The following is a 25735-nucleotide window of genomic DNA, read 5'->3' on the forward strand; positions in this document are numbered from 1 at the left end:
TTTGTCTATGTTTCCTTTGTGTGACAAAAGACACAGTCAAAAACATCATTGAAAAAAAAGATTGTTATTTTAATCCATCAGTTATTTAGATTTAATCATTTAACTTTATTCTGCATCACATTGGCATCTTCTTCTAACCTCATCTTGATCTTATCAACGTAGTAGAAAATGGATCATATCAGTCTATCATCTCATCAACCCAACTCATGTTTGAGTTTATTAGAGTTTTGAAGATTAATGATAATATTTTTAAAGAATAATAATTTTGAATTGGTTATTCTAATATATCGATAGTAGTGAAAATTTCAGCTTTTAATTACTGAAAAATATAATATACTAAATATTGTATCGATTTCTTTTTTATTTTATGTCATTTATATACAATGATAATAATAAAATATAAAATCTCAACTATTTAAGATCGATTTTATGGATAATTTTTTTCATAATTAAAATATAGAAAATGAACATATTTAATTAATTAAGAGTATTTAAATATATTTATTTTTATTTTTGATAAAAACCATTTCCTTTTACTGTTAATATTATTTGTCTTACATCTTCAAACTAAATTAACTAACAAGTTCATATACTTGAAAACCATTACTACTTATTTTATCCACCATTGAAGCTGCACATAATTGTTCATCAATGAAAAAAAACATTATTTTCTGATAAATTTACTTTTACCAAATATTCTTATCTCAGTATTTTTTTTTTTGTATGGATTGTATCTTAATAACACAACGTTCAGATCCATAAAACATTGTCGACCTAACAATTATGATATAAAATAATAATGCTCATGCCATTTATATATTTCTAGAAATTTTCATGAATACGATAAAAGAATACTCAATTTTTAGTTTTGTTTTGTATTAGTAACTTTTTAAAATTAGAAAGCAAAACTAAATTTGATTAGTGAGTAGAAAACAAAACTTTGGGTGTGCATCAGATTGTCAATAGAAGGTCATTAAATAAACAAAAACAACAAGCCTTGCAGAGATGGCAATAATGATTTGATATATACTGCTCATAAAACTGGCATGTCCTTCGATGACACAAATTGATATGAGTCAAAACACACAAATGATAGTAAATCTGCCCTCATATTAAAAACAATAGGGACAGACAGGAGAAAATGAAAACAAAACATCAATCAGCATTCACAAACTATGTTATAATGTAGTCTATCGGAGTATAGTTTTGTGGTGACAAGAATGATCTATAAAATATTTTTTTTTAATGTTTGGATCATTAAAGGATATGTATTAAGGATTTCCCTATACATATATAAGGTTTCATAAATATTTTAGAATTTTTGAAAAAATAATTGCATTGTCATTAATGTGGCCCATATTAAATTTTAGGACAAAGTGGTATTAAATTCATATTAAATTGAAAAAAAAAATCAAACTTTGAAAACTGAAATTAGTAAAATATTTTTTTTATTTCTTAAAATATATAAATGATTTTTTGTCTTCTCAAAATTTAAGATTTTTAGATTTTTGTTGTTATTTATTGAAATATATAAATAATAATATTATATTTATATTTACTTTATTTTAAATAATTTTATTTTTATATTTTATTCATTTTTTATGATTATGATTTATTTATAATTTTAACATCAATTTATACAATCATTTTTTGTATTTGTATTATTATAAATCAATATATATTAATATTGAAAGTGTTGGATCAATCAAATGGATATGGATCTTAAAGTAAAAGAAAATATGAAAAATAAATAAAAGAGTGATCAATAATATTTTTTATCAACTATGTTAATCGATATATTTAAAAATATATTATAAGATAGATAAAAGATTGATAACATTTTGGCTACGAATAAAGATTATCTTTTGATGATGAAACCAATTAATAATGTTATGATCTAATCTGTATTTTGAGTGATACAGGACTAGCTTCATTCAAGAAAGACAATGAAAGTAGGAAAAATCAATATTGGGTCGGAGTGAAATATGTCAGAAGATTGGATATCAAGCCAGAGGATCCGACGTGTCGGTAGAAGGTTTCATGCAATAAGTTTGAGCAATGAGCCTAGAAGAGCAGACATCATGTCAAGAAGATCGGAGTTGCGGAGGTCAATATGCCGATTGAGCAAAAGGCCACAAAAGAGGACGATGCGCTAAAGGATTGGATGATGCGCCGATGAACCAATGACATGTTGGATAACATATGATTAATTCTTTATAATAATTGTCTAGATCGAAGTAGTTTTAGCTGTAATTGGGTTGGTTTAGAATGTAATTAGGCCAACTCAATTAGGGGCTAACTATGCCAAAAGTGAGATTGTTTTAGGCAAAAGAAAGGCCCATTCAGTGACCCAAAAGTTGGGTCAGACGATGGCACCATTGGTCCAGGCAATGACACCATCGGTCAAGGCGATGGCCTCGCTAGTGGCTCAAACTCCGAGACAATTTTCAAGACTATGTCAAGCGGTGGTACCGCTAGACTAGGCGGTGGTATAGTCCAGTGTCAATGTTGCAGGCGGTAGTATTGCCCAACTTAGGCGGTGGTACCGTCGGGACCCGGGAAACCCGGGATGAGATATTTTTTGGCTCTAATTTTAAAGTCATTTGTATATAAATACCCCAATTATTCCTACATGGAATCCACGAATTTAAGCAGAATATTGAGTTGAAAAGGGGGGAAATAATACTTGAGTAAAAGTTATAATCTCTTTAGATTAGTAAGTTTCTTCCTCCTAGAGTTAGAAGGTTTATAAGACGGTGGTCCCGTTAGACTAGGCGATGGTACCACCAGACTAGGCGATGGTATAGCCTAATATCAATGTTGCAAGCGGTGGTATTGTCTAGCTTAGGCAGTGGTACCGTTGAGACCCAGGAAACCCGGGATGAGATCTTTTTTAGCTCCAATTTTGAAGCCATTCGGGGTCTATAAATACCCTAGCTATTTCAGCATGGAATGCACGAATTTGAATAGAAAATTGAGTTGAAAAAGAAAAAAATAATACTTGAGTAAAAATTATAATCTATATAGATTAGTGAGTCTCTTCCTCGTACAGTTATAATGTTTATGTTTATAAGGGATGAGTGAGGTCTAAAAAAGAGAAGTGTAAATATTCTCTCTTGAACTTTAGAAAATGAGAAAGAGTGTAAAAGGATAGTTGATTTTCACCCATTGAAGGAAGATCGGTAGTGGAAGCCAATGACATCGAGTGAAGAGGAATCGAAAATGGATATAAGTCATGACGACCGAACCATTATAAATTAGTATGTCTTCTTTCTTCGTTGTCATTTACTTTGTAATTGTTTTACTACCTTGTTACTTTAGGACACTCTTACAAGTATTTTTAAAGTAAACATTATCGAAACAATTTTTATTGTATGAAGTTTTTAACTCGACATAATTTTTATCGCTGTATTAATTCACCTCCCTTTTAGTACCGACATGATCCTAACAAATATCTCTCAAAATATAATATTAAGATTTTTTTTAAAAATTAATGATTTAAATTTAATCGAATGCGAGCAACATCCTCATATCACATCATCATATTCAATTTGAGGATCCTAAACTATGAAAACTTTAAATTTTTTTGCTCTTAATAAAGGTATAATTTTGTTCTTTTGCAAAATGATTGGATGTGAGTTTCACTTAATCACATGAAATTGTTTTCCCCCTCATTGCTACATTCTGAATATTAATATATAAAACAACTTCGGCTTAAACTAATCATTTGATCGTAAACACGAAGATTATAAAGTCAATGCAATCCATCCATTCACGATGAATTTTTAGGACGGGGATAAGTATTCTATCCTAAAATTAATAAGATTGACTGAAATTACTTATATATCCTTCGTATTTATCCCCAAATAAATAGATAAATATTACGGATTCCTATGCCAAAATTGGCGTCCCCGAACTCGAACACCCCGCTGTCATCACCCACTCATCTTTGCCATTCCAGCTGTTCTTCTAACCGTTCATCACCCCGATCACATTACGCCCCACCTCCTCTCTCGAGGGACCCACGCCATAAAATGTCTCGCGCGCAGAGGTTTCCGCCGTGGAGCGGGAGAGGCAACTCAGGCGGAGGCGGAGGCGGAGGCGGAGGGAGAGGGAGGAAGCGCCACCATGGCCCCTTCCGTGAGAGGCCGAGGTGGCAGCGTCGCCGCTGGGGACGTCGGAGGAGGAGCAGGAGAAGGCGGTGGATACTACCCTGCGCCTCCTCCCATCCCCTTCTCGAGACACCACCTGGAAGTGACGGTGATCTCGGCTCAGGATCTCTACCCGGCCGCCCGGTCGATGCGCACATACGCGGTGGCCTATTTTCGGCCCGACCACCGCGTCCGCACCCGCATCGACGCCTCCGGCCACACCGACCCCACCTGGAACGACAAGTTCGTCTTCCGCGTCGACGACGCCGTCCTCCACTCCGACACCTCTGCCATCACCATCGACGTCTACGCCGACCGCCCGGGCCTTCTGCCGGGCCCCGACATCCTCCTCGGCACCGCCCGCGCCCTCCTCTCCACCCTCCGCCCCTCCTCCGCCACCCACTACGCGGCCCTTCAGATCCGCCGCCCCGCCTCCCTCCGCCCGCAGGGCATCCTCAACCTCGGCGTCGCCCTCGTCGACCCCTCCGCCCGCACCGTCCCCGTCCACGCCAACCGCGGCCACGCCTCCTCCACCCCCAGGCCCGAGGTCCCGAAGCCCAAGCGTCCCACCGCGGGAACCAGTCGAGCGGCGGACCGGGAGAGGACGGAGCTGGAGAGGAAGCTAGAGAAGTGGAGGGCCGAGCTGCCGCCAGTCAGCGGCGAGGTGGTGAGACAGGAGAAGGGAGGACGCAACCGCGGCGCCCCCGTGGCCGCGGTCGTCGAGGACGAGCCAGTGATTCGGCCGCAGAGGAATCGGAGCTTTAAGAGGTTTGCGTGCTTCGGCGGCGGAAATGTGGAGTCGGGGGAGTTCGTTGCCGCCCCGCGATATGTGGAGGAGAGGCCGCCGAGAAGGGCCGCCAGGGTTGCCGTCCATCGCCACAAGGGGTAAGGGTCATCTTGTAAGTTCGTTTTTGTTTCTGGGTTTTTCTGCATAGTAGCATAAATCCAAATAAGACTAATTATATAACACCATAAATCTTTATATTTTTAAAAATTATATTAAGATTTTTATATTTTATATTAATATTTTACTTTCAAAATACTAAATATAATTAATTATAAAAATAATCTATAATTAATCCTCATAAAAATTAATTTTTTTTATATTTTATGAAAAAAATGAAAGAAATAAATATATGACTGGTTAGTCTTCGTTACTGCAGCTATAGAGATCGAGAAGGGCTGCTCAATATTTGATCATCATATCACTTATTTACGTGGCAAGATGCGTCAGAAAAGGGTGCAACATGTCATGTGGAGTTGCAATAACCATATCCAGTCTGCTTCCGAGTCCATTCATCCGTGATCGAGTTGTTTAGTTCTCCGACACAGTACGGAAATTTTTTTGGTGTGTTCTTCAAACGCTTATTTTGTAAGAATTATTGAGGTCCAAACGATTTGAAACGACAGCTGAAATATAGTTGGTTGACGTAAAATGACGTGGGAAAATAAATATACCTTTAATATAAAATCAAAACGGTGCAGATGAGATCTCAGCCCCCTCTTCTGATAATGAAAACGACGATCACACGCCTGTCACGTGAGTACCACGTGGGAAAGGCCACTGTGAGATAGACCCCTCGCCGCTGTCCTCTGCGTCGGTCTGTTTTACTCTGCTTCTGCTCCTTATCTTTCTCGTCGATGCCTCTGCTCCATCTCCCCTTTTCTCAGATCCGGCCTCCATGCGTCGCCAGCCTCCGTCCCAGGCTGGCCGGCTCACATAACGTTCCGGCGAGGGACAGGATCATTGACTTCGGCAAGCACAAGGGACGGATGCTGGGCTCCCTTCCGTCGTCTTACCTTCGGTGGGTGTCGAGGAACCTCCGCGCCCGCGACTTCGAGGAGTGGGCACGCCTGGCCGACGAGGTGCTGCAGGACCCGGTCTACCGAGACCGGCTGGAGTGGGAGGCGTTGGAGCGGATCCTCACCGGCGACGGCCTCCGCCGGAGCTCATTCGACCCCGCCGACTCTCCCGTCGCCGAGCTCATCGAGGTCAGCGATCGCTTCGGGTGGGACAACAAGGCCAAGGACGCCTGGGTCGGGATCAACTTCGAGCTCCTGGGCACCTCCAAGGGCGGGCGCATACCCCGGGTCCGGAGCCCATCCCCGGCCACGGAGGGCGGCCATGGAGAGGGTAAACGCGTGACCTTTCGCCGGGAATCGAAGATCTCGAGCGGTTCCAGACCGGGGCCGGAGAAGAAATCGGGAGGTGTTGATGTGGGTTCTATTTTGGGCGGAGTGCGGCTGAAACGGGACGGGAAAACGATCGTTCCGGCCTGCGACTCAATTGCTTCGAGCAAGGAACAGACGGGAGCCTTCGCCACGGATTCGACATCGAGGGAACAAATCAAGGATGGATTTTTCAGAGGCAATCCGAAGGGTCCGCTCCATGGGAGCACTTCGAGCGGAAGACGGGTGGGAATTTTAAGCAAGGGGCATAGATTTGTGATTGGCGGCGGAGGAGAAGAAGAAGAACAAGAAGAAGAAGAAGAAGAGGGGAAGGAGGAGGTGGCGACGAGAGGAAATAGAGAGGAGAGGAGGGAGAGGAGGAGATTAAAGAGGGAGCAGCAGCTCGAGATGCTGAGAAGGGAGGTGGGAGTGGAGGAGAGGAGTGGAGGAGGCAACGAGGCCTTGGTGATCAAGAGAGGAGTTTTGAGAGGAGAACACCACCACCAGATCGCCAATCCTTTTCCTGGACGGAGAGCCCTTTTGGAGAAGGTCAAAAGACAGGGAGACTGATCGACTTGTTTCCTCGATTAGTTTTGACTCGCAACTTAGAAATTGCATGCTTGTTGTGTTAGTTTTCTATGAGACAACATTTTTAATTATTAGAGAATAAATAATTATGTTATTATTTTTCCAATAACAGTTTACCAACAGTGACTAAAAAGGATTACTAAATGCAATTATGATGACATAATACATCATTATTATATTTTCATATATTTGTTATTGTTGCCGATTATTAAGTTATATGTTCAATAGGAAGAAAAAAAAGGATTAATCTGAGTTTTGATAAGATTAAAAATAAGAAAACCTGCACCAGCCGGGAATCGAACCCGGGTCTGTACCGTGGCAGGGTACTATTCTACCACTAGACCACTGGTGCTGCTGTGAAAGAATGCAAACACTATTATATTTAATGTATGTTTAATCTCTATTTCCCCGCACTTTTCGTTCGCGTCATGTCCAAAGGGGTTTCACATCGACCCTCTCTGGAGCACTCGAGAGAGCTTCCGTTTAACATTAAGAGGAGTGGTTCGGGATCAAGATGGATGCTGACGGTCAGTTGCCATGGAATTAAACTTCTTTTTCTTGTTATGCGTCTTCGTACACTTGTTGCTTCTGATATCATTTGTTATAGACCTTGAGAACCTTGTTTTCCTGGTTGCTTGTTTGCAGGAACATCTTGACCATTGTACCAAGAAAAAAGAAGGAATCTTCGGACATCAGCAGGACTAATTGTATTAATCAACTGATTTCGACGGTCAGTTCCGATGACATTAGACTTCTTTTTTCCTTTTTGTTAGGTATCTTTATGTCCCTTTTGTTCTGATATCCTTTTGGTTTCCTGGTCGGCGGCAAAAAAAAAGAATGAATCCTGTGACATCGAGAGCACCGGTTGCGTTAATCGACCGATGATAGTTCACATGGCATTGACATTCATTTTCTTTTTCTTGTTATTTGTTTCTTTATGTCATTCGATAATTGCGATGAAGGCATTGATTTGATGTTTGGTGGAACATCTTCAATGTTCTATCATGAAGGAAAAAAAATGAATCTTTTGACATCAAGAGGACCGATTGCATTAATTCTTGAATCCTAACGTTCAGTTCCATGGCATTATGTTCATTCTCTTTTGTTATTGCCAGAAGATCTTTAACATTCTACCAAGAAAAAGAAGGAGTCTTTTGACATCAGGAGGACTGGTTGCATCCATCGGTAGATCCCTGTGTTCTCTTCCCATGTTATTAATGTTATAGTCTTTGCACCCTTCTGGTTTTTGGTATTGTTCTTCATCGTTGTCTAGATCACCTTAGGAACTGATACAAAAAGTTCTGTGCAAATGATTCAATATTCTGATTGTGTGTTTAGATCTTGGCCACAACATAATGATGCTTTAAAACCTTTATCATTGTTAACATCATCTACTTTTTGGTTGACTTTGTTATTATTGCCTGTCATCATTGTTGCAATAATTTGTTTGTTCATCTACTCTGCTTTCACAGAACAGGATCCCACTTAAGCTCTGCCTACATCACAGTTGTTTTCTTAAGCTAGAAATGTTGCTTTCTGGATCAACGTAAGCAATTAGTCGACGTACTAAATGCAACCATACCAATCTCATTTAGAAAATTTAATGTTGTGTTTTATTCTAGATTCTGTAATTAATGGGATATGTAAAGTCTTCTCTTGTGGCCTTGGAACATTGTCAGGGGACCATTCTGTGAATTATTGCAGGATCTCAATCATTGTTTTAGTAGACCAAATCAACTAACTAATAACCACCTTTTATTTCTGCCTTCACTTTTCTTTTATAGTCTCTCTTAGAACCTTAATTGGAACATAGTTTACTTCTAATTGCTCCAATAGAAGTACCTACAAGTTTAGAAGTTAATAGTTATTTGTTGTTTCCATTGCTGGTCATTGTGTTCTTTTCAACACAATTTGTTGATTATGTAGATAAGGACTTGAGTTAGTGGTTTTTTTCTTCATTGGCTAGATTGGAAGTACAATGCAAATAAAAACTTGGAGAAGACACTAGAATGGGAGTTAATTGCGATTCTTTTTCTTGACATTCTTTTCACTAGAATGGCTTCATTGACATTCATTTTCTTTTTCTTGTTATTTGTTTCTTTATGTCATTCGATAATTGCGATGAAGGCATTGATTTCATGTTTGGTGGAACATCTTCAATGTTCTATCATGAAGGAAAAAAAATGAATCTTTTGACATCAAGAGGACCGATTGCATTAATTCTTGAATCCTAATGTTCAGTTCCATGGCATTATGTTCATTCTCTTTTGTTATTGCCAGAAGATCTTTTACATTCTACCAAGAAAAAGAACGAATCTTTTGACATCAGGAGGACTGGTTGCATCCATCGGTAGATCCCTGTGTTCTCTTCCCATGTTATTAATGTTATGGTCTTTGCACCCTTTTGGTTTTTGGTATTGTTCTTCATCGTTGTCTAGATCGCCTTAGGAACTGATACAAAAAGTTCTGTGCAAATGATTCAATATTCTGATTGTGTGTTTAGATCTTGGCCACAACATAATGATGCTTGAAAACCTTTATCATTGTTAACATCATCTACTTTTTGGTTGACTTTGTTATTATTGCCTGTCATCATTGTTGCAATAATTTGTTTGTTCATCTACTCTGCTTTCACAGAACAGGATCCCACTTAAACTCTGCCTACGTCACAGTTGTTTTCTTAAGCTAGAAATGTTGCTTTCTGGATCAACGTAAGCAATTAGTCGATGTACTAAATGCAACCATACCAATCTCATTTAGAAAATTTAATGTTGTGTTTTATTCTAGATTCTGTAATTAATGGGATATGTAAAGTCTTCTCTTGTGGCCTTGGAACATTGTCAGGGGACCATTCTGTGAATTATTGCAGGATCTCAATCAATGTTTTAGTAGACCAAATCAACTAACTAATAACCACCTTTTATTTCTGCCTTCACTTTTCTTTTATAATCTCTCTTATAACCTTAATTGGAACATAGTTTACTTCTAATTGCTCCAATAGAAGTACCTACAAGTTTAGAAGTTAATGGTTATTTGTTGTTTCCATTGCTGGTCATTGTGTTCTTTTCAACACAATTTGTTGATTATGTAGATAAGGACTTGAGTTAGTGGTTTTTTTCTTCATTGGCTAGATTGGAAGTACAATGCAAATAGAAACTTGGAGAAGACACTAGAATGGGAGTTAATAGAAGCATTTATGAAATTTGATTTAGACAAAAGGGGATAAGAAAAGAGGCAACAGAAGAGAAAATTACATCAAAGGAGATGAAAAGAACGGAGAAAAGAGAGGATAGAAGAGGAGAGAACGACATAAAGTCCCCCACCACAAAAGAGAGTATTTCACTAAAATCATCATTGCTTCTTTGTTAATAGCTTATCGACCACCCACAAGCTACTTATAGACCACTGAGCAACTTTAAAGCAATATTCCCTCTACTTCTAATAGGACTTTGATGTACCTTTAATACTTTAAAACCACACTTGTAATCAACACAAAACACTAGAAACAATAAAACTTTCTAGAGCTTGTGTAGTCCTAAGTCCTAACACAGTTCAAGCATTAACAAAATTTTTACTATGTGATCACCAAATTACAACACTGACTTCGCTTCTATAATATAAAGATCTTTCTAAGAGAGTTTGAACAGATCTTTCTAATGAATTTAAGATCATTGAAAATAAAGATATGTGGTAAAACGTTCTGCCTCCAATAAGCTTGGTGGTACATACTTGATTTCATGATATTTAACCATTCATTCTATAAAAGATGTTTTTCTTCTGCATTTCTTCAGTACAAAGGTTATGAATACAGGTCAGACAAAGTACCAGTCTTAATGTATAATTCGATACTGGAATATATAAAATTCATTTTTAAATCATTTTATTCAACTGGGCATTGTGGGTTGGTATACCTCCCAGTGATGACGTTATTGTAGTAATTGGTTGATGCACTTCAGTTAAGTGGTAAACAAATTACAATGTTTTTTCTGCTTTTTGAGTGTTTGTCAAGTCTAGATTTGACTTTTGCTGCATCAATACGAAGCTCAAATTTGGCAACTTGTAATTGAAGTCTTTTGTGTTTAGCAAATTTTGAGCACCTCAGTGAATACCTGCCTATTGCTGTCTCCAGTAGGATCATGGCACAATCTTTAAACCATCACTAGAATTGGATAAAAATTCTCTCATGTATTGTCAAGTGGTAATGCATAATTTATTGAACTTAATGAAGAAAGGAAGCTTCTGCCCATCTGAAAGGTATGTGACATTAAGAGTTCCACATTATGTACCTTGCCAGGTACATCCTAAGTTCTGTTTAGTTGGATAAATCTGGTGAAATTCCAAACAAGGGGAGAAAACCATGACGGAGTGCAGCGGACCACATTTTGTCAATATCCTGAGTTTTATCTCCACATTCATGTGAATCCCACCCTTCTAGCGCATGCACTATACCAGCAACACGAGATGCACTCATGACCCTTCTCGGTAGCCAATTCTGTCAACCAGATATGTGTAAGGACATTTTATAAAGCACACAAATGGACTTTTCTCGTGTTTTAAAAATCTCAAGTTATCCTGTGCTGTCTATCAATATTCTTAAAAGTGTCATGAATATGCAAGTAGTTGACTTGAATAAAATGAATATGCAGCATTCCGTACCTCACAAGAGTGCATGTTCTCCACTGTGTCTGGTATCTTCATTGCTGGAGTGGTGCAATATGTGCAATCCTTACGGACCTTCTTCGGTGGGAATGATGAATAGGGGACAAATAATGTACCTTTTGGTGCAGTTCTTTGTTCTACATCTTCCAAGCCATCTCCTACTAGCCAGACCTGTGGAAAACCTACTGATTGTTATTCTACGTTATATGCATAATTGCATAAGTTCTAGTTTCTACATTCTTAATCCTTCTTATAGAGTCATAAAACATTCTAATTATGCCCATAATGTGTTTGATTTAAAATTGCTTAAATAGGTCTCTATCATTTATGCATTAAATAGTTTAATTTTTTTTAATCTCTATGAGACTTATCTTTTTTGTCTGTCCAAGTTTTTGCATATTTTGTGTTGATAATTGTTATGATCATTCTTTTTCTTAGTCTTTAAGCCTAAACAGTCAGTTCCATTGTGATGCTGGTGTTACCAATGCAATTATTTATCAAAATAAATAGATTACCTGAGTGTTATGGTTGTTTGAAAGTAATAGATAACCTGCTATGCTTTCTGGTATTTGCGATTTGAGCATGTAATATTCATGTTTCCGTGTTATGATTACCTGTACAACATGAACCATGAAGAAAACTTAGTTAAGTAGTGAACATATTTTTACTTAGCCGAAAACAATCATAGATGATGAGATGCAATTTGCAAGAAATGTTTCCATACCTCAACACAACGTTGGCACAACACAAAAGCTACTCTATAGGCTACCTTTGAGAGATTTCCACAGAGGGCGACTTTTTTTGTTTCCGGAGGAATACTGTTAAGAACCACTGCAGCTGCTAAGCTGCTACCGTCCACAATTCTTAACCTCAAGTTTGGGTATTTATGAAGATAGAGCTCACCATTTCCATTGAGTTCATTTGCCTGAAAGCAAACGTTTTTTGTAATCATGCAGAAGGCAATTTGCTGACTTAAATTAACAAGAGCTATTTTCTGTTAGATCGTTAATCTCTTACTGGTGCCCCTTTGCCTATGACATTTTCTCATGAGATACAATACTAATTTTGGCATGTCTTTTTCTTGTCTGATATGTATTGTTACAGATAGCTATTATATTGTTCAAGGGCTGTGAGTTTCAAACAGAAAATGGGCTGTGAGATTCAAACTCAAATTGGTGGTTCTGCATTTTGCAAACATTTGAAATCTGTCGGACTGCAATAAATCTCAGTACTGTTGCTTTCCAAATGTATAGGTCTGGTGCAACACTAATGTCAGCTCTTATTTAGAAAGTCTACATTATTGTTAGGGTATCTTAGAAGATTTAAGTGATTATATGAGCATATTCAAGGTGATTTTGCATCTATTAGGATGACAGCTATATAATTATCTATGATTAGTCACTTGACACAATTTCGGTTAATGTAGGAAATGTAAACTTGGTAAAGCTAGAGTTTTCCATGGAATCTGATATTTAAGTAAACAATTTACTGTACAATGTGGATGTTATTTGTAGTCTATTTGTATAGTGAAAAAGGTATTGTTAGTTATATTGCAAATATATGATGTTTTAATTGCTAAATCGAGTATGTTTCTTCTCTGATTATGTTTTTCTATCCTCTCTGTCTCTGTCTCTGTCTCTCTCTCTCTCACATGCATCTTATGGCCCAACTTGATGATTTCTATAAAAGAACTTCTCTTGCCTTAATTTATTAGCCAAAAAAGAAAAGAAAAAGAAAAGACCATGCCTGATTTAGGAGTTCTAAAGTGAGAACTTTGACTCCTTTGTCCTCAGCCTCTAAAATTGCCTTTTCAATTAGATCATTGATTGCATCTCTTTCATTTGGTAGGCCATACTGCAAGATGAACAATTTATATATCAGATATAACAATTCAACTACTAAAATTCGTTTTCTTGTCAGTAACATTTCTTACTTGGAATTTGAATCTCGGTATTGCCCATGTTTGCATCTTGATTTTCTTGAAACCATTCCTCTCGACAGTGAAGGAGGAGCTGTATATCCATGTTAATAACATTGAGGTCCATGCCACCGGCCACATTAGCAAGATAGGCATCTTGGAGTTGTATGGCTTGGATGCTAATGAAGCGAAGCCAATTCTTAAATGGTAAATTGATTGCAAAGTGGTAAGATGTGTAAGATGAACTACATCAGGTACTTCCTCCTTTCCTTTCAGCGATCTCTCATATAGATCATCTGATGACTTGTCCATTGTGCTGTATATGTAGTCATAGAATGGCATGAACAGAGAATAGTTTGTTCGAAATTGAGTGTGATGAAGAGAGTGAAACCTGTACAGTAATATGAGATATTGTGTGACTTCATTTGCATTTAAATTATGAGAAACAGAACACCAGTCAGCCCAGTAATGAAGGTCTGTCAGAACAAGCCAGTTACAGGAGTATATATTTTGAGACAGTACATGATATTTGGTTCCAAATTTTGAAAAAAATATTTCTAAGTATTAAAGCAATACTGACTTCAAGAATATGTGACAATTAATGAGATTGGACTCTTGGTTTTGGTTTGGAAGTTTGAGTTTTGCCTATCAAGTGTTGGAGTCCTTTTGAATGTTGAAAATGTTCAAACCTAAAAGTCTTTCTTTATCAACAAATATAACTGCATGGTGTCAAATAAATCTAAGTAATGATCAGTCATTGTAATTTAGAAAATTTGGTGGAAAGACAACAAGGTAGTGAAGTACACCTTTCTGTGGCTTGCATGTTTTAGTTGGATTTTTTGTGTCGTACTTCTTTACCTCAGAACAGTTATTTTCATAATTTAGATTCTCTGTCTTAGGTTTAGACTTTTATATGTAAAGGAATGGACTCCAACAACGTGTCTTTCAGATGACTATTTTTTGCTGCATGCTTGACAGATTCAAATTAAGATTGAAAATTGGTACTCTTTTGAGATACGATTAATCCAAACCCTAATTGACTTGGAAGACATAATGTATTTGTTTGAGGAGAACATGTTTGATCCAAGTCTGCATAATCTGATTTAAAGCTATGACCTTCCTAACTTATTCACTTAAAGCTGAGTATTTCTTTGGCCAAATTCTGCTGAAACTAAGCTCCTCTATAAAATAAAAGTTCAGCTGTGCTAATGTAGTATATACTTACGAGGGTGTGTACATAAGATATTTCAGAGGCGGGAAGACTGTGAATAGCCACTTTGGGACCAACTCAAAGTTGCAGTGACCCATGTTGTTCATCAGGTCAATATATGCAACATAGCCCAGCAATGCCAGAATGGAAGCTCTTCTGGTTACGATTGTTGTCACCATTGGAATAGAAAAGAGCAAGAAATACACCACATGCTCTGCGAACGGATGAATGACAGCTGTCAAAACGAAGATTAGGAATCAGATACTAACAGAATCAAGTTAAAGCATGTAAAAATACTGAAGAAAATCTAATATAATTCATAAAAGTTGAGTTGTAGATTGCCTATATGTGCTATGAAGAAACTGTTACTCTTAATTTTCTTTCATGATTTTTGTGACAATAACTTCACAAGGAATGAATGATTTGTTCATGCAAGTCAAAAGTGTTTGCTTCATCATTAGCGTAGCGTTCTTTGCATATCATATGATTTCTACGTATCACATAGGCATTTTGTTTGTCTTTCGTTTTGTTTCCTTTACCCTTTTGGAACAAAATTGAGTTTCTGTTAAATTCCTGTTAATGTAACAAAAAAGTAGTACTACTGGACGGTGCTCATGATTAAGTATTTGGAGATATAAAATCTGCAATCTGGACAGTGCTTATGATTGAGTTTTCCATGTAATTTTGCATCAGAAGTGCTTTACATATTTTTTTAATTCTTAAAGGTGCAGCTTCCTTTAAGTTTTAATTGTTGATTCATATGTTAATGTGTTCAAAGTCCTGTGTTTGTATTTAAAGTGCTTCAATATTAAAACAGTAACTACATTCGGCTCCTCGATCAAAGATTTATGGCAACAGTTCTATGTTATAGTTGTTCCAGCTCTTCTATACAATGCTTTTATCTCTGTTAATCTGATAGTAACAAGGAATTATTGTGTCGGATCTGTAAGCTCAAGCATGATGCTAAACCTAAATATTGTTTCGTTGGAAAACTACAAAGAAGATGTTTGCACCACATGTTTGCTTAATTTAGATATTGCACCATAAGTTGCATGAGTATGATAAACTAACAAATCTTACTCTACACTAACTTCCCTTAGGAAAGGAGAAAAATGACTGATCTGATCTTACATGTGATGGGCTCGGTAACAACTGAAGCATGATGGTGAGAGTGATATCGAGAATAGAGGAAATGATGGTGTAGTGCCCTGTGAAACCAGTAGTAGAGGAACTCCACAGGCCCCATATGCAGCAAAGCCATGAGCAGTCCTCCATCTGTCCTCCAAACTGGAAGGTTGGTTGCTCCCGGAATGTAGAAATAACCCAGATAGAACAGTATCCCATTGAAGATGATTTGATCGTCCCTGTTGTATTTCTCTTTATGTCAAGCAGGTGAGGGAAAAACAAATCCTTAAAAAAGGTAAAACATTTCAGTTTACCTGCCAAACACTTTGGTTTAGACGGATCATGAATTCTTATTGCTATGTTGTTGTTAGCGAGGTTAGATTAAAAGAATATGTGATGTTGTGTTCTGATGAATTCTTTCTTCCGATGTGAATTTGCAGGAAGGTGTGCTTACCAGTTTCTCTCCCTGTCGACCTGCTCAAACTCGATGCTCTTGTCAACGATCCGGTTCTTGCTGCGTGCGTTCTGGAAGCGAGCTAAACTGATCCAGACTTGGTTGTGGAGCATCCTCAACAGCAAAGACGGGAGTATGATGAGGTATGTCAGGTCCAGTTCCTTCCTCTCCTTGCTCACCGCCAAGTACAGGCTATGCAAACTCCAAGGAGCCAACACCAGGTACTACAACAAAGAGAGAATGTGATGTTTAGACTTCTCTACCATGGACAAGTATCAGATACAGAGTACTTGTTAGAAGCTCATTCTAACATTTCGTTTGTTGTTTCAGAAAAGTGGAAGAACAGGATAAAGATGTAACCTAGTCAATACTCATGTATCTCACAGTACAAAATTTTGGTTTTGGCATCATTAGAAAACTGATACTAGCCTTCTATTTGTTGTTTCAGAAAAAGTGGAAGAACTAGATAAAGATGTAACCAAGCCACTGCTCATATATCTTGAGACTGATGAGCTCACAGGCCTACGACAGAGAGGCAACCCCAACTCTTTGATGAGGGAGAGCTCGAAAGTGATTGATGTTAAGGACCAAGTAAAAGCTCCTCACAGTGAAGTGCATATCAGATCACTGCAAAGGCAGGAAGATGTGGACTGTTTGTTTCATTGTATTAGAAAGGTTGAAAGTAATAGATGTTAAACAGTCCCTTGCATCATACAAATCTTATACATGAGGGACTGAGTTCACATAATGAAAGCTCAGCTTTGAGTAATGAGCCGTAGGTGATGATTAATTGGTTATTGTTACTCTGTATTGATCAAGAATGAGATGGTATCATTTATCACTACTCATTTATGTGGTTTAGTCTCTTCTACATGCCAAGTGTTACAGGGTTTTGCAGTCGCTTGATGATGTTCATCTCCATTTCCTTCCTCACTCTCTACAACCATATGCTGTTTGGCTGCTCAGCATTGGAAAAATCCTTCCGCAAGTATATTGTCAGCCTTTGAATGCAACGAGAGAGAGAGAGAGAGAGAGAGAGAGAGAGAGAGAGAGAGCAGCAGCAGCAGTTGCTTCTGCACAACAAGAATAAGCATGAGAAAGAGAAGAAGGAAGGGGTAAGAGCAAGTGGAGACCTTGAAGTTGCCCAGCCTCTGCCATGGCCACTCGGTGAAGAGGCCTGGTCTTGAAGCCATACTACTCTCTCTTCCTCCTCCCTGAGGTCTCCCGGTGCCGGGTCTCTTCAGACCACCATTGGATTTTATAGGCAAAAGCAGATCGAGAGAGAGAGAGAGAGAGAGAGAGGTGTCATAAACATGATGGGAGTCCGTGTTGGAGAGTCGTATGGGTGTGAGAGGAGGTGGCGCTCATGGAATGAGCAGTGTCTACGGAGGTAGACATAGCTTTCCACCCGGTCTCTCACTAACACCTCCCATCCTCCCATCCTCACTAGAACATGAATTAATCCTCCTTAAACATTAGTTGGCATGGAGATTTCTCGGATGATGTCTCTAACCAAGTCACACTACTCCCCTCTGTTCCCCATATCCAATTGGGCGTATAAAAGTTTGGATCATCCTAAACATGAGATAATATCCTCGCTCATGATTTCTAATACAATTTAAAGCTAATTAAGAAATAAAAAATGATTTTAACAAAACAAAGAATACCTTAAATAAATAGAATATGGTATGACCATTGACAATTTATAGTTTTAAAAGATAAAAATGAAATCATTTATTATATCATTGTTTTAACGAATAGCTATAGGAATATGACATATTACTATTTCACCATTTTGAAAGGTATTGCTTTCTTCTTATATAACCACACATTCTTTAGTCATTAAGAAAAGGAGATTGACTGAGACGAAGATACTGGCATCACATTCCTCGATGTTAAGCGTCATAGTCACTCTTCAAATGTGATTTTGGGATTCATGAAACCATACGGGACCCATTGAAAGGCATACAATTCCATCAAAAGTCACGATCCATCCGAAGAGACAAACCGTGTGGGTTCCACTCAATACAGATCACTTATGTATTAAAATAAATATAAGGTTAATTATAAATTATTTCGATAGTTACTTACCTTTTGTATCTCGATTATTACATTTTAAAAAAATATATTAACATACTTATAATTATGAAGGTAAAATATCTAAATTCATTTATCCTAATATTTTTTCAATAAAAATATGAAAATAAAAGATAAAATTAATTTTAACTTTTCATTTGATGATGATGAACAATATTGATGGTGGCGGATATTGATATAGCTAGGGATCGCGAATGATTTATATACGAGGTGAGTAGCTCTCATCTCTCATTATCGCTCTCCTCATTTATAACAGTCATCCGCGGTTTCCAGCAACATCATCGTCCATCGTCATCAATTAAAATATTTAAATTATTTTTATTTTATTTTTTTTAATGTTTTCATTGATAATAGTAATGGTATTACGATAGTTCGACATAGATACTTTACTTTCGTAACTATAATGATGCCAATATAATTTTTTAAAATATAAGAATCAAAATATTAAAAGTATTTAACTATAATATGAATTATATCTTTTTTAATAATTATTATTAAAAAATACATAATTATGATTATGCATACACATATGAAAAAACTCTCATTGCCATGTAAAGAACCCAACTGCATATCCAAAGAAGTAGAGAGAGGCCATAATGTCACGCAAGTCTGTGGGCATGAAGTAGACGTACCGAGAACAGAAGCTCGTGTCCTCATGTGGCCGTCCTGCACGGCAGAGCTACGTACCCGTGCAATCAATTCCAAGGACGACCTCTGTCCACGATCCAAACCCTAAAGCCATCCCAAGTGTTTCTGCCTCGGCCCGACACGAAATTTATGAGGTGAAAGCCTGGTGCGTTGCTTGCACCTGTCGCTTGTCGTCCGGGCCGGTCGCCGGTCCTGCGTTTGAGGTTCCGAGCGGCTGGTGGCTGCATTCACTGACCTTCTGCTTCCGAGCTTGGGATGCTTTGAATGATTCATTTCTGCTCCGTCCAGACTGAGAGTTCAGATCTCGCTCACTGCTTTGGATAACTTGAACCACAAATCGCCACAAAACCCAAGATGGTTCAGTGCTTGGAGTTGGAGATGGAGTGTTTCGGTGAGTGCATAGTTCATCAGGAGCTTCTCAGATGATGGTTTGGAGCATTATGGTGCTGTATTGTCCGAGGAACTGAACTGGTTCTCATATCAGTTTAAGTGCATTTGGATCGAGATCGTTCAGGTGATGACGACCACGAACCTTCGGAAGGACTCTCCACATTTTTATGCTGGATCAGATTCATGATCCATACGAAGTTTATCTGCCTACGGACTGAAACTTGGCTTGAAATTAACGAGATCAAACAAGGAGAGCAACACGATGAATGACTCCAGTTACGAAGGATGGATAAATGCGCGTAGGCTCGGCGAATCGTTGCACGGATCGGGTTCTCCAACGAGTACTTCCTAACTCTGATCTCCGTTAGACTCCTTTACCGCTCTCACCTTTGCCCATGGCGAAGCTGCAATGAAGCCTCGGCGGGGTGGGTGCACCGGTGCGACGTCTCTTTCGGTGGTCGAAGCCTGCCAGTCTGCTCCTGTCCGTGTTCGCTGCAGGGGCCCGGTCGCCATTATCGCTCTTCGGCTCGGTAGGCTGCTACCTCTGCAACAGGCATTGATGAGAGGTTGGTGGAGCGATTAGTCCGTCGCGAGGTCATCGTTTGAAATGGCACTGTCATGGGAATTTTTGGAGGTCCCATTCTCGTATTCCATCATGCAGCGTCAGGGCATGTGCTGTGCGCAGATGGCAGTGGAGGAATAGTGAATGCCGAGGGCGGATGTTTGGTGGCCACCATCTCCTCCTATTTATTGATGAGATCTGATTAGCCTGCAACTTTCCACCGTGCAATTATGAGAGCTGCACGAGTCTCACGGTTCTCATCATCATCATCCGTTCGAGCATTATGGAGCTATGAGAAACCATCTGCTCTCCGTGGAAAATAAGTATGATCTTTTGCCTCCTTATATGAGATCTTGACTTTTCAACTCTCTAATAAAATGAGATTATGGCTTCAAGTCTCACATTTGAGCCATCTGACCAAGGTAAATCCCTCATTAATCATTAGTTTAAGTTTAAATATTTTAATCAGTAGATTATATCAATAGATCACATTCATTAACCCAACGAATGAGTTATCCTCGAACGAATGAAACATGAAGAAGATATTTTTGTATTTGATATGTGCTTCCTATTTATACAAGCTAGGAGGAAGGATTTTCCTCAACAAAACAACGAGATTTTCTCGTACGATTGGGGAAATCTTAGCTGCTATCATGCCTTCATAAGATGATGCTCCTGTCAAGGATGTCAATCTTGAACCGATGCGATGAAAATAGTTTATGGGCGAGAGGGTTCATGAGTGAGTCTGCTAGTTGATCAACCGTATGCACGTGAGAAACACGTAGTTGATGTCTGACAACTTGATCTCGCACGAAGTGAAAGTCGATGGCAATGTGTTTCATGCGTCAGTGGAACACTAGATTGGAGCACAAGTAAGTAGCTCCGACATTATCACAATATATTGTAGGAGTAGAGGTAGAGTCGATGTCAAGTTCCTTGAGAAGATTCGTGACCCAATTGAGTTCTACAGTAGCGGTAGTAATGGCACGGTATTCAGCTATGGTTGTAGATTGTGCAATTATTTTTTGCTTTTTAGAACTCTATTGATTGGATTAGCTCTAAGAAATATAATATACCATGACGTGGATGTTCTATCATCAAAATTTTCTGCCCAATTAACATCAACAAAGGCATGAAGATGAAGTGAGGAGTGTTTGTGAAAAAAGAGGCCATGATTGAGGGTCCCGACAAATAAGATTTCCTTAACTATATGAGGAAATCTCTTTACTCTGTTGAGGGAAATCCTCTGATCTATTGGGGGAAATCCTCTCTTTTAACCTGTATAAATAGGAAATGAGACATGTTAATGGAAAATAGTTTCTTCTGTAATTTCTATCTCTATCCTTTTTCTAACATGGTATCAGAGCTATGAAGATGGACTCCGAGCTGATCACCATGAAGGGTCACGTTTAACAACTCGAAGTGGACCAGCTTCCCCGTCGAACTCCACTATAGCAGCCTCCCAAATCTCGACCCCTTCTCCTACTGCCTTGTGGACCGCGACTCCTCCTCAACCGCTTCCCCTTCTGTTGCTGCTCCCGCTGTGATTGCACCCAACGTCGCCTTCAGGTGTGACCACAACAACGAGGGCCTATTTGTTGGTTCGGTTGGGCTACTCATCCTTAGCGGTGGACCCCTCTCCAACCCCTACTCGCTCCTTCCCTCTTCTTTTACCTATGTCAGTGGCATTCTTTATTATCGCCTTTCCTATAGAAGCAGAGTCGATGCCAAGAACCCTCTCTGCCTCGACGCAACCTTGAGGTCGTTTCCCAGCCAAAGTTCACCACAGCAGCTGTTGGTGTACACCGTCATAGCTTTGCGACTGCTCCCAGCCTTCCGACTCCATTAGTCACTACCTCTTGGAGCATCGCAGTTGGTCCGAACTCGCCGACCGCTCGGCCACCTCCCGCCCTTGTAAGAACCTCGCCCACTTCCACGTTCACTACGCTACCGTGGTGGTCGCTGTCCTCCATTCACCCGAACCGCTACCTTCGTAGCGATAGCCGCCACCAATCTTCTTTGCCATGGTGGCAACTTCCTCTGCTATGGTCGCTTCCGGGCTCCCCGCAATAGCTTCCTCTGCCACAACAGTTTCTCTACTGTAGCAGTCTTCGCTACCGCAGAAGTCTTCAGCTACCGTAGAAGTCTTTAGCTTTAGCAGCTTCTGCAGCAACATCAATCTGTAGTAGCTGCAGCAGCAGCAACGATCTGCAGTAGCTTCAGTAGCCACAGAGATCTGCAATAGTTGCAGCAGCAGTAGTGATCTTCAATTCCTGGCACAGTAACAACTACTGCTCTTCTCACAAGTCGCAGCAGCAATAGTAGTGATCTCCCTCATTTCCTTCATCTTCCGTGACGTTCTTCTGTAAAAAAAAAAAAAGGTTGGGATGTCTTTGTTATCTTCTTCTGATATTCCAGTTCCTATTTCTATAGGGACTCACAGCTCTTCTCCTATAGGGCTTATCTCCATCAATGCTGCCACGTTAATCTCTTTCAAGTTATCAAAGGGTCGCAACTATGCGTCCTGGCGGGCTCAATTTTCTAATCTCTTATTTGAATATGACTTGCTATGCTACATTGACGGCTCTTTCAATTGTCCGCTAGCCAAGCTCAACATCCCCAGAGAACCTAGTCCAGTACCTAATCCAGCTCATAAATTGTGGCTACGTCAAGATTGTCTTATCCTCCAAGCTATTCAAGCCTCAGTTGCTGGATCTATCGCTCCATTGATTTCTTCATGTGTGACTACTATCGATGCGTGGTCTAAACTGCAAACAACTTTGGCGAATCATTCGCGTACTCGCAAGCTCAGTCTTTTATCCAAGCTGATGATGACCAAACAAGAGGGAAGTACTATTACTGATTATCTACAAAATATCAAATTTATCATCGATGACTTAGCTTTGATAGGTCATTCCCTATGTGACGAGGAGATCATCATCTATACCCTAAATGGTCTTGGAGACGACTACAAGGAATTAGCGGTTGTAATTCGGGCACGTGACTCGCTAGTCTCCTTTGAAGAACTCTATGACAAATTGACTGACTATGAGATGTATTTAAAGCGTACAGACAAACTGCCCAGACCGACTACCACAACTTAAGTCAGTCATAAGTCTAAGAGGAAGATCACTTGGTACCCTCCGAACATCATTAAAGGTTTGACCAATGCACCTCTTGATCCTATGGGTCCCATGCAACACCCCCGTTATCCTCCTGATCATAACTTCTCGTAAAATGGCAACTCCAATACTCGTCTGTCTTGGCATCCTACCCCTCCAAGCCAACAAGGACGGGTTGTCTGCCAGTTGTGTGATAAAATTAGACACTCCGCTAAAGTTTGTCGGTCTCGACCCCGCCTTCCTGCTCCGTCACACTGGCCTCAGACAAATCTCCTCACTACTCTGATGACTAGCTAGCCCAACTGGATTGTGGACTCTGGCGCCTCCCATCACATCACCTCTAATCTTCAAAATGTGTCTCTCCACAATCCCTATGGTGGCGATGAAGATATCATCATCGGTGACGGTAAAGGCCTTCCTATAACTCATACTAGTTCCACAGTGCTTACTTTTGATACTACCACATTTACACTCGATGATGTTTTATGCGCCTCTCATATTAAACACAACCTCATTTCTATTTCTCAATTTTGCAAACATAACAATACTTCAATTAAATTCTTTCCTGATTTCTTTCTTGTTAAGGACTTGAGCACGGGGGCATCCTTGGTCCAGGGCCCGAATAGAGGCAACATTTATGAATGATCATCAACTCCACAAATAACCCATCCCACTGTTCATTCTTCCATTGTGGCTCCAGTTGATGTGTGGCATCGTCGTCTTTGTCATCCATCGTCCCTTATTCAGCAGAAATTACTTTCTCGTTACTCTCTTCCTATTTTTAAATCGCATAATTCTATAACGCATTGTGATGCATATCTTAGTAATAAAAGTCATCAATAGCCCTTTGGCTCATCTTCCATTTTCTCCTCTAAACCATTTGAAATTATTTATACAGATGTTTGGGGCCTTGCCCCAATCTTGTCTTTTGATAAATTTAGATTTTATGTCATTTTTGTATATCACTTTACTAAGTACATATGGTTATATCCTCTTTACCATAAATATGACGTTTTGACCATCTTTCCCACTTTTTGAAAGTTGATCGAAAACCACTTTCAGTCTACCATCAAAATGGTTTACTTTGATGGTGGCGATGAATATCAAGCCCTGGCGTCGTATCTCTCAACTTGTGGTACCCAACACCTCAAGTCTCCCCCACATACTCAGCTTGTTGGCTCCATCGAACGCAAATATCGGTATATAGTAGAAATTGGGCTCATACTTCTCCATCAAGCTTCCATGCCTTCAAAATTTTGGACAACAGTCTTTCAAACTACCTTCTACCTTATTAATAGAATGCCTACGCCAGTTCTACAGTACCAGTCCCTATTTGACATGCTATTTCACAAACCCCCAAACATTCGTAATCTTAGATTATTAGGTTGTCTATGTTATCCATGGTTGCCTCCCTATGCCTCTCATAAGTTAACATCACGATCTAATCCTTGTATTTTGTACAACGTCACATTATTTTTGTTGAGTTTATCTTTCCTTTTCAAAGCTATACCTATCTTACCATGCAGACCACCTCATTAACCATTCCTTATTGGAGTATACCTCCGATCAAACTGGACGAGCCTCCCATGACATCATCCAGTTCCTCTTTTCATGATCCACATTATTTCACTCCTCTAGTTTAGCAATTACCTATTCCCTCCATTCCTACTCCACTTCTTTCTTCTCCAAATATTGGAGTAATTAGTTCAGGATCACAACTGTTATCTTTACCTCCTTCTTGGCCAAGTGACATTGACGTACCTCCACTTGACCCAGCTTGTGTCAATGACTCTCAACCGCTTATTCCAACAACACAACTTCATGGTCCTGTAGTCTCCAACCATACTATGACCACACGCTTTAAAAATGGTATTTTCAAACAACGTCAAGTCCTTGATCTACATGCTATCATGGATTCCTCATCCACCACCGTTGAACCCACCACTTTCACTCAAGCTAAAAAATCTCCGCATTGGCGTACCACCATGTGTGAGGAATATAATGCCCTCCTCCATAACTTAACATGAGATCTAGTACCCTTTCATCATACACAAAACATCATCGGGTGTAAGTGGGTTTTTCGAATTAAGCAGAACCCCGATGGCTTTGTTGCCCGATATAAGACACGCCTCATCGCTAAAGAGTTTCATCAAAGACTTGGAGTTGATTTCACTGAGACATTTAGTCCTATTGTTAAGCCCACTACAATCAGACTTATCTTGAGTCTGGCCACCACTAAGGGCTAACAATTACGATAATTTGATGTTAATAATGTATTTTTATAAGGGACTCTAACCGAAGATGTTTTTATGCAACAACCATCTGGTTTCACTCATCCTCAATATCCAAGGCATATTTGCAAATTTTGAAAAGCTATTTATGGACTTCGTTAGGCTCTAAGAGTTTGGTACACTGAACTTGGCTCTTTTCTGACTTCAGTTGGCTTTCTCAACTCCAAATCTGATTCCTCGTTATTTTTACGACAACACCATAGCGATACAATATATATTTTGGTATATATGGATGACATCATTGTCATAGGTAACAACCCCGTAGAAATCCAAGCGTTCATCAAACAATTGGCAGATCGATTCTCGCTCAAAGATCTAGGACCCTTGAACTACTTTCTGGGTGTAGAGGCT

General features: G+C 39.3%; 3 protein-coding genes, 1 long non-coding RNA gene and 1 other non-coding gene across 5 annotated transcripts; 3 read left to right on the forward strand and 2 right to left on the reverse strand.

Moving 5' to 3' along the window:
• The first annotated feature begins 3793 nt into the window (after positions 1 to 3793).
• LOC135653262 (uncharacterized) lies at positions 3794 to 5571 on the forward strand. Its single transcript, XM_065175053.1, has 2 exons — positions 3794 to 5036; positions 5315 to 5571. Exons 1-2 carry the CDS (start codon positions 4129 to 4131, stop codon positions 5346 to 5348), a joined length of 942 nt encoding a protein of 313 aa, XP_065031125.1. The 5' UTR covers positions 3794 to 4128; the 3' UTR covers positions 5349 to 5571.
• Positions 5550 to 7094, forward strand: LOC135653261 (uncharacterized). Its single transcript, XM_065175052.1, has one exon. The coding sequence runs from the start codon at positions 5793 to 5795 to the stop codon at positions 6888 to 6890; it is 1098 nt and encodes a 365-aa protein (XP_065031124.1). The 5' UTR covers positions 5550 to 5792; the 3' UTR covers positions 6891 to 7094.
• Positions 7095 to 7189: 95 nt separating this feature from the next.
• Positions 7190 to 7260, reverse strand: TRNAG-GCC (transfer RNA glycine (anticodon GCC)). The gene has a single exon. It is a non-coding gene; the product is annotated as a tRNA-Gly (tRNA).
• A 3832-nt stretch (positions 7261 to 11092) lies between these two features.
• LOC103971700 (very-long-chain aldehyde decarbonylase GL1-4-like) lies at positions 11093 to 17565 on the reverse strand. The gene is made up of 10 exons (XM_009385789.3): positions 17408 to 17565; positions 16275 to 16498; positions 15827 to 16059; positions 14711 to 14930; positions 13501 to 13876; positions 13314 to 13421; positions 12292 to 12492; positions 12083 to 12181; positions 11565 to 11738; positions 11093 to 11400 (listed from the first exon to the last, which is right to left on the reverse strand). The coding sequence occupies exons 1-10, from the start codon at positions 17465 to 17467 to the stop codon at positions 11221 to 11223; spliced, it is 1875 nt and encodes a 624-aa protein (XP_009384064.2). The 5' UTR covers positions 17468 to 17565; the 3' UTR covers positions 11093 to 11220.
• Positions 16004 to 16417, forward strand: LOC135653263 (uncharacterized). The gene is made up of 2 exons (XR_010502379.1): positions 16004 to 16115; positions 16261 to 16417. It is a non-coding gene; the product is annotated as an uncharacterized LOC135653263 (long non-coding RNA).
• Positions 17566 to 25735: the final 8170 nt, after the last annotated feature.

This window comes from Musa acuminata, chromosome BXJ3-11 (genome assembly GCF_036884655.1).
Source record: "Musa acuminata AAA Group cultivar baxijiao chromosome BXJ3-11, Cavendish_Baxijiao_AAA, whole genome shotgun sequence".
NCBI classification, from domain to species: Eukaryota; Viridiplantae; Streptophyta; class Magnoliopsida; order Zingiberales; family Musaceae; genus Musa; species Musa acuminata.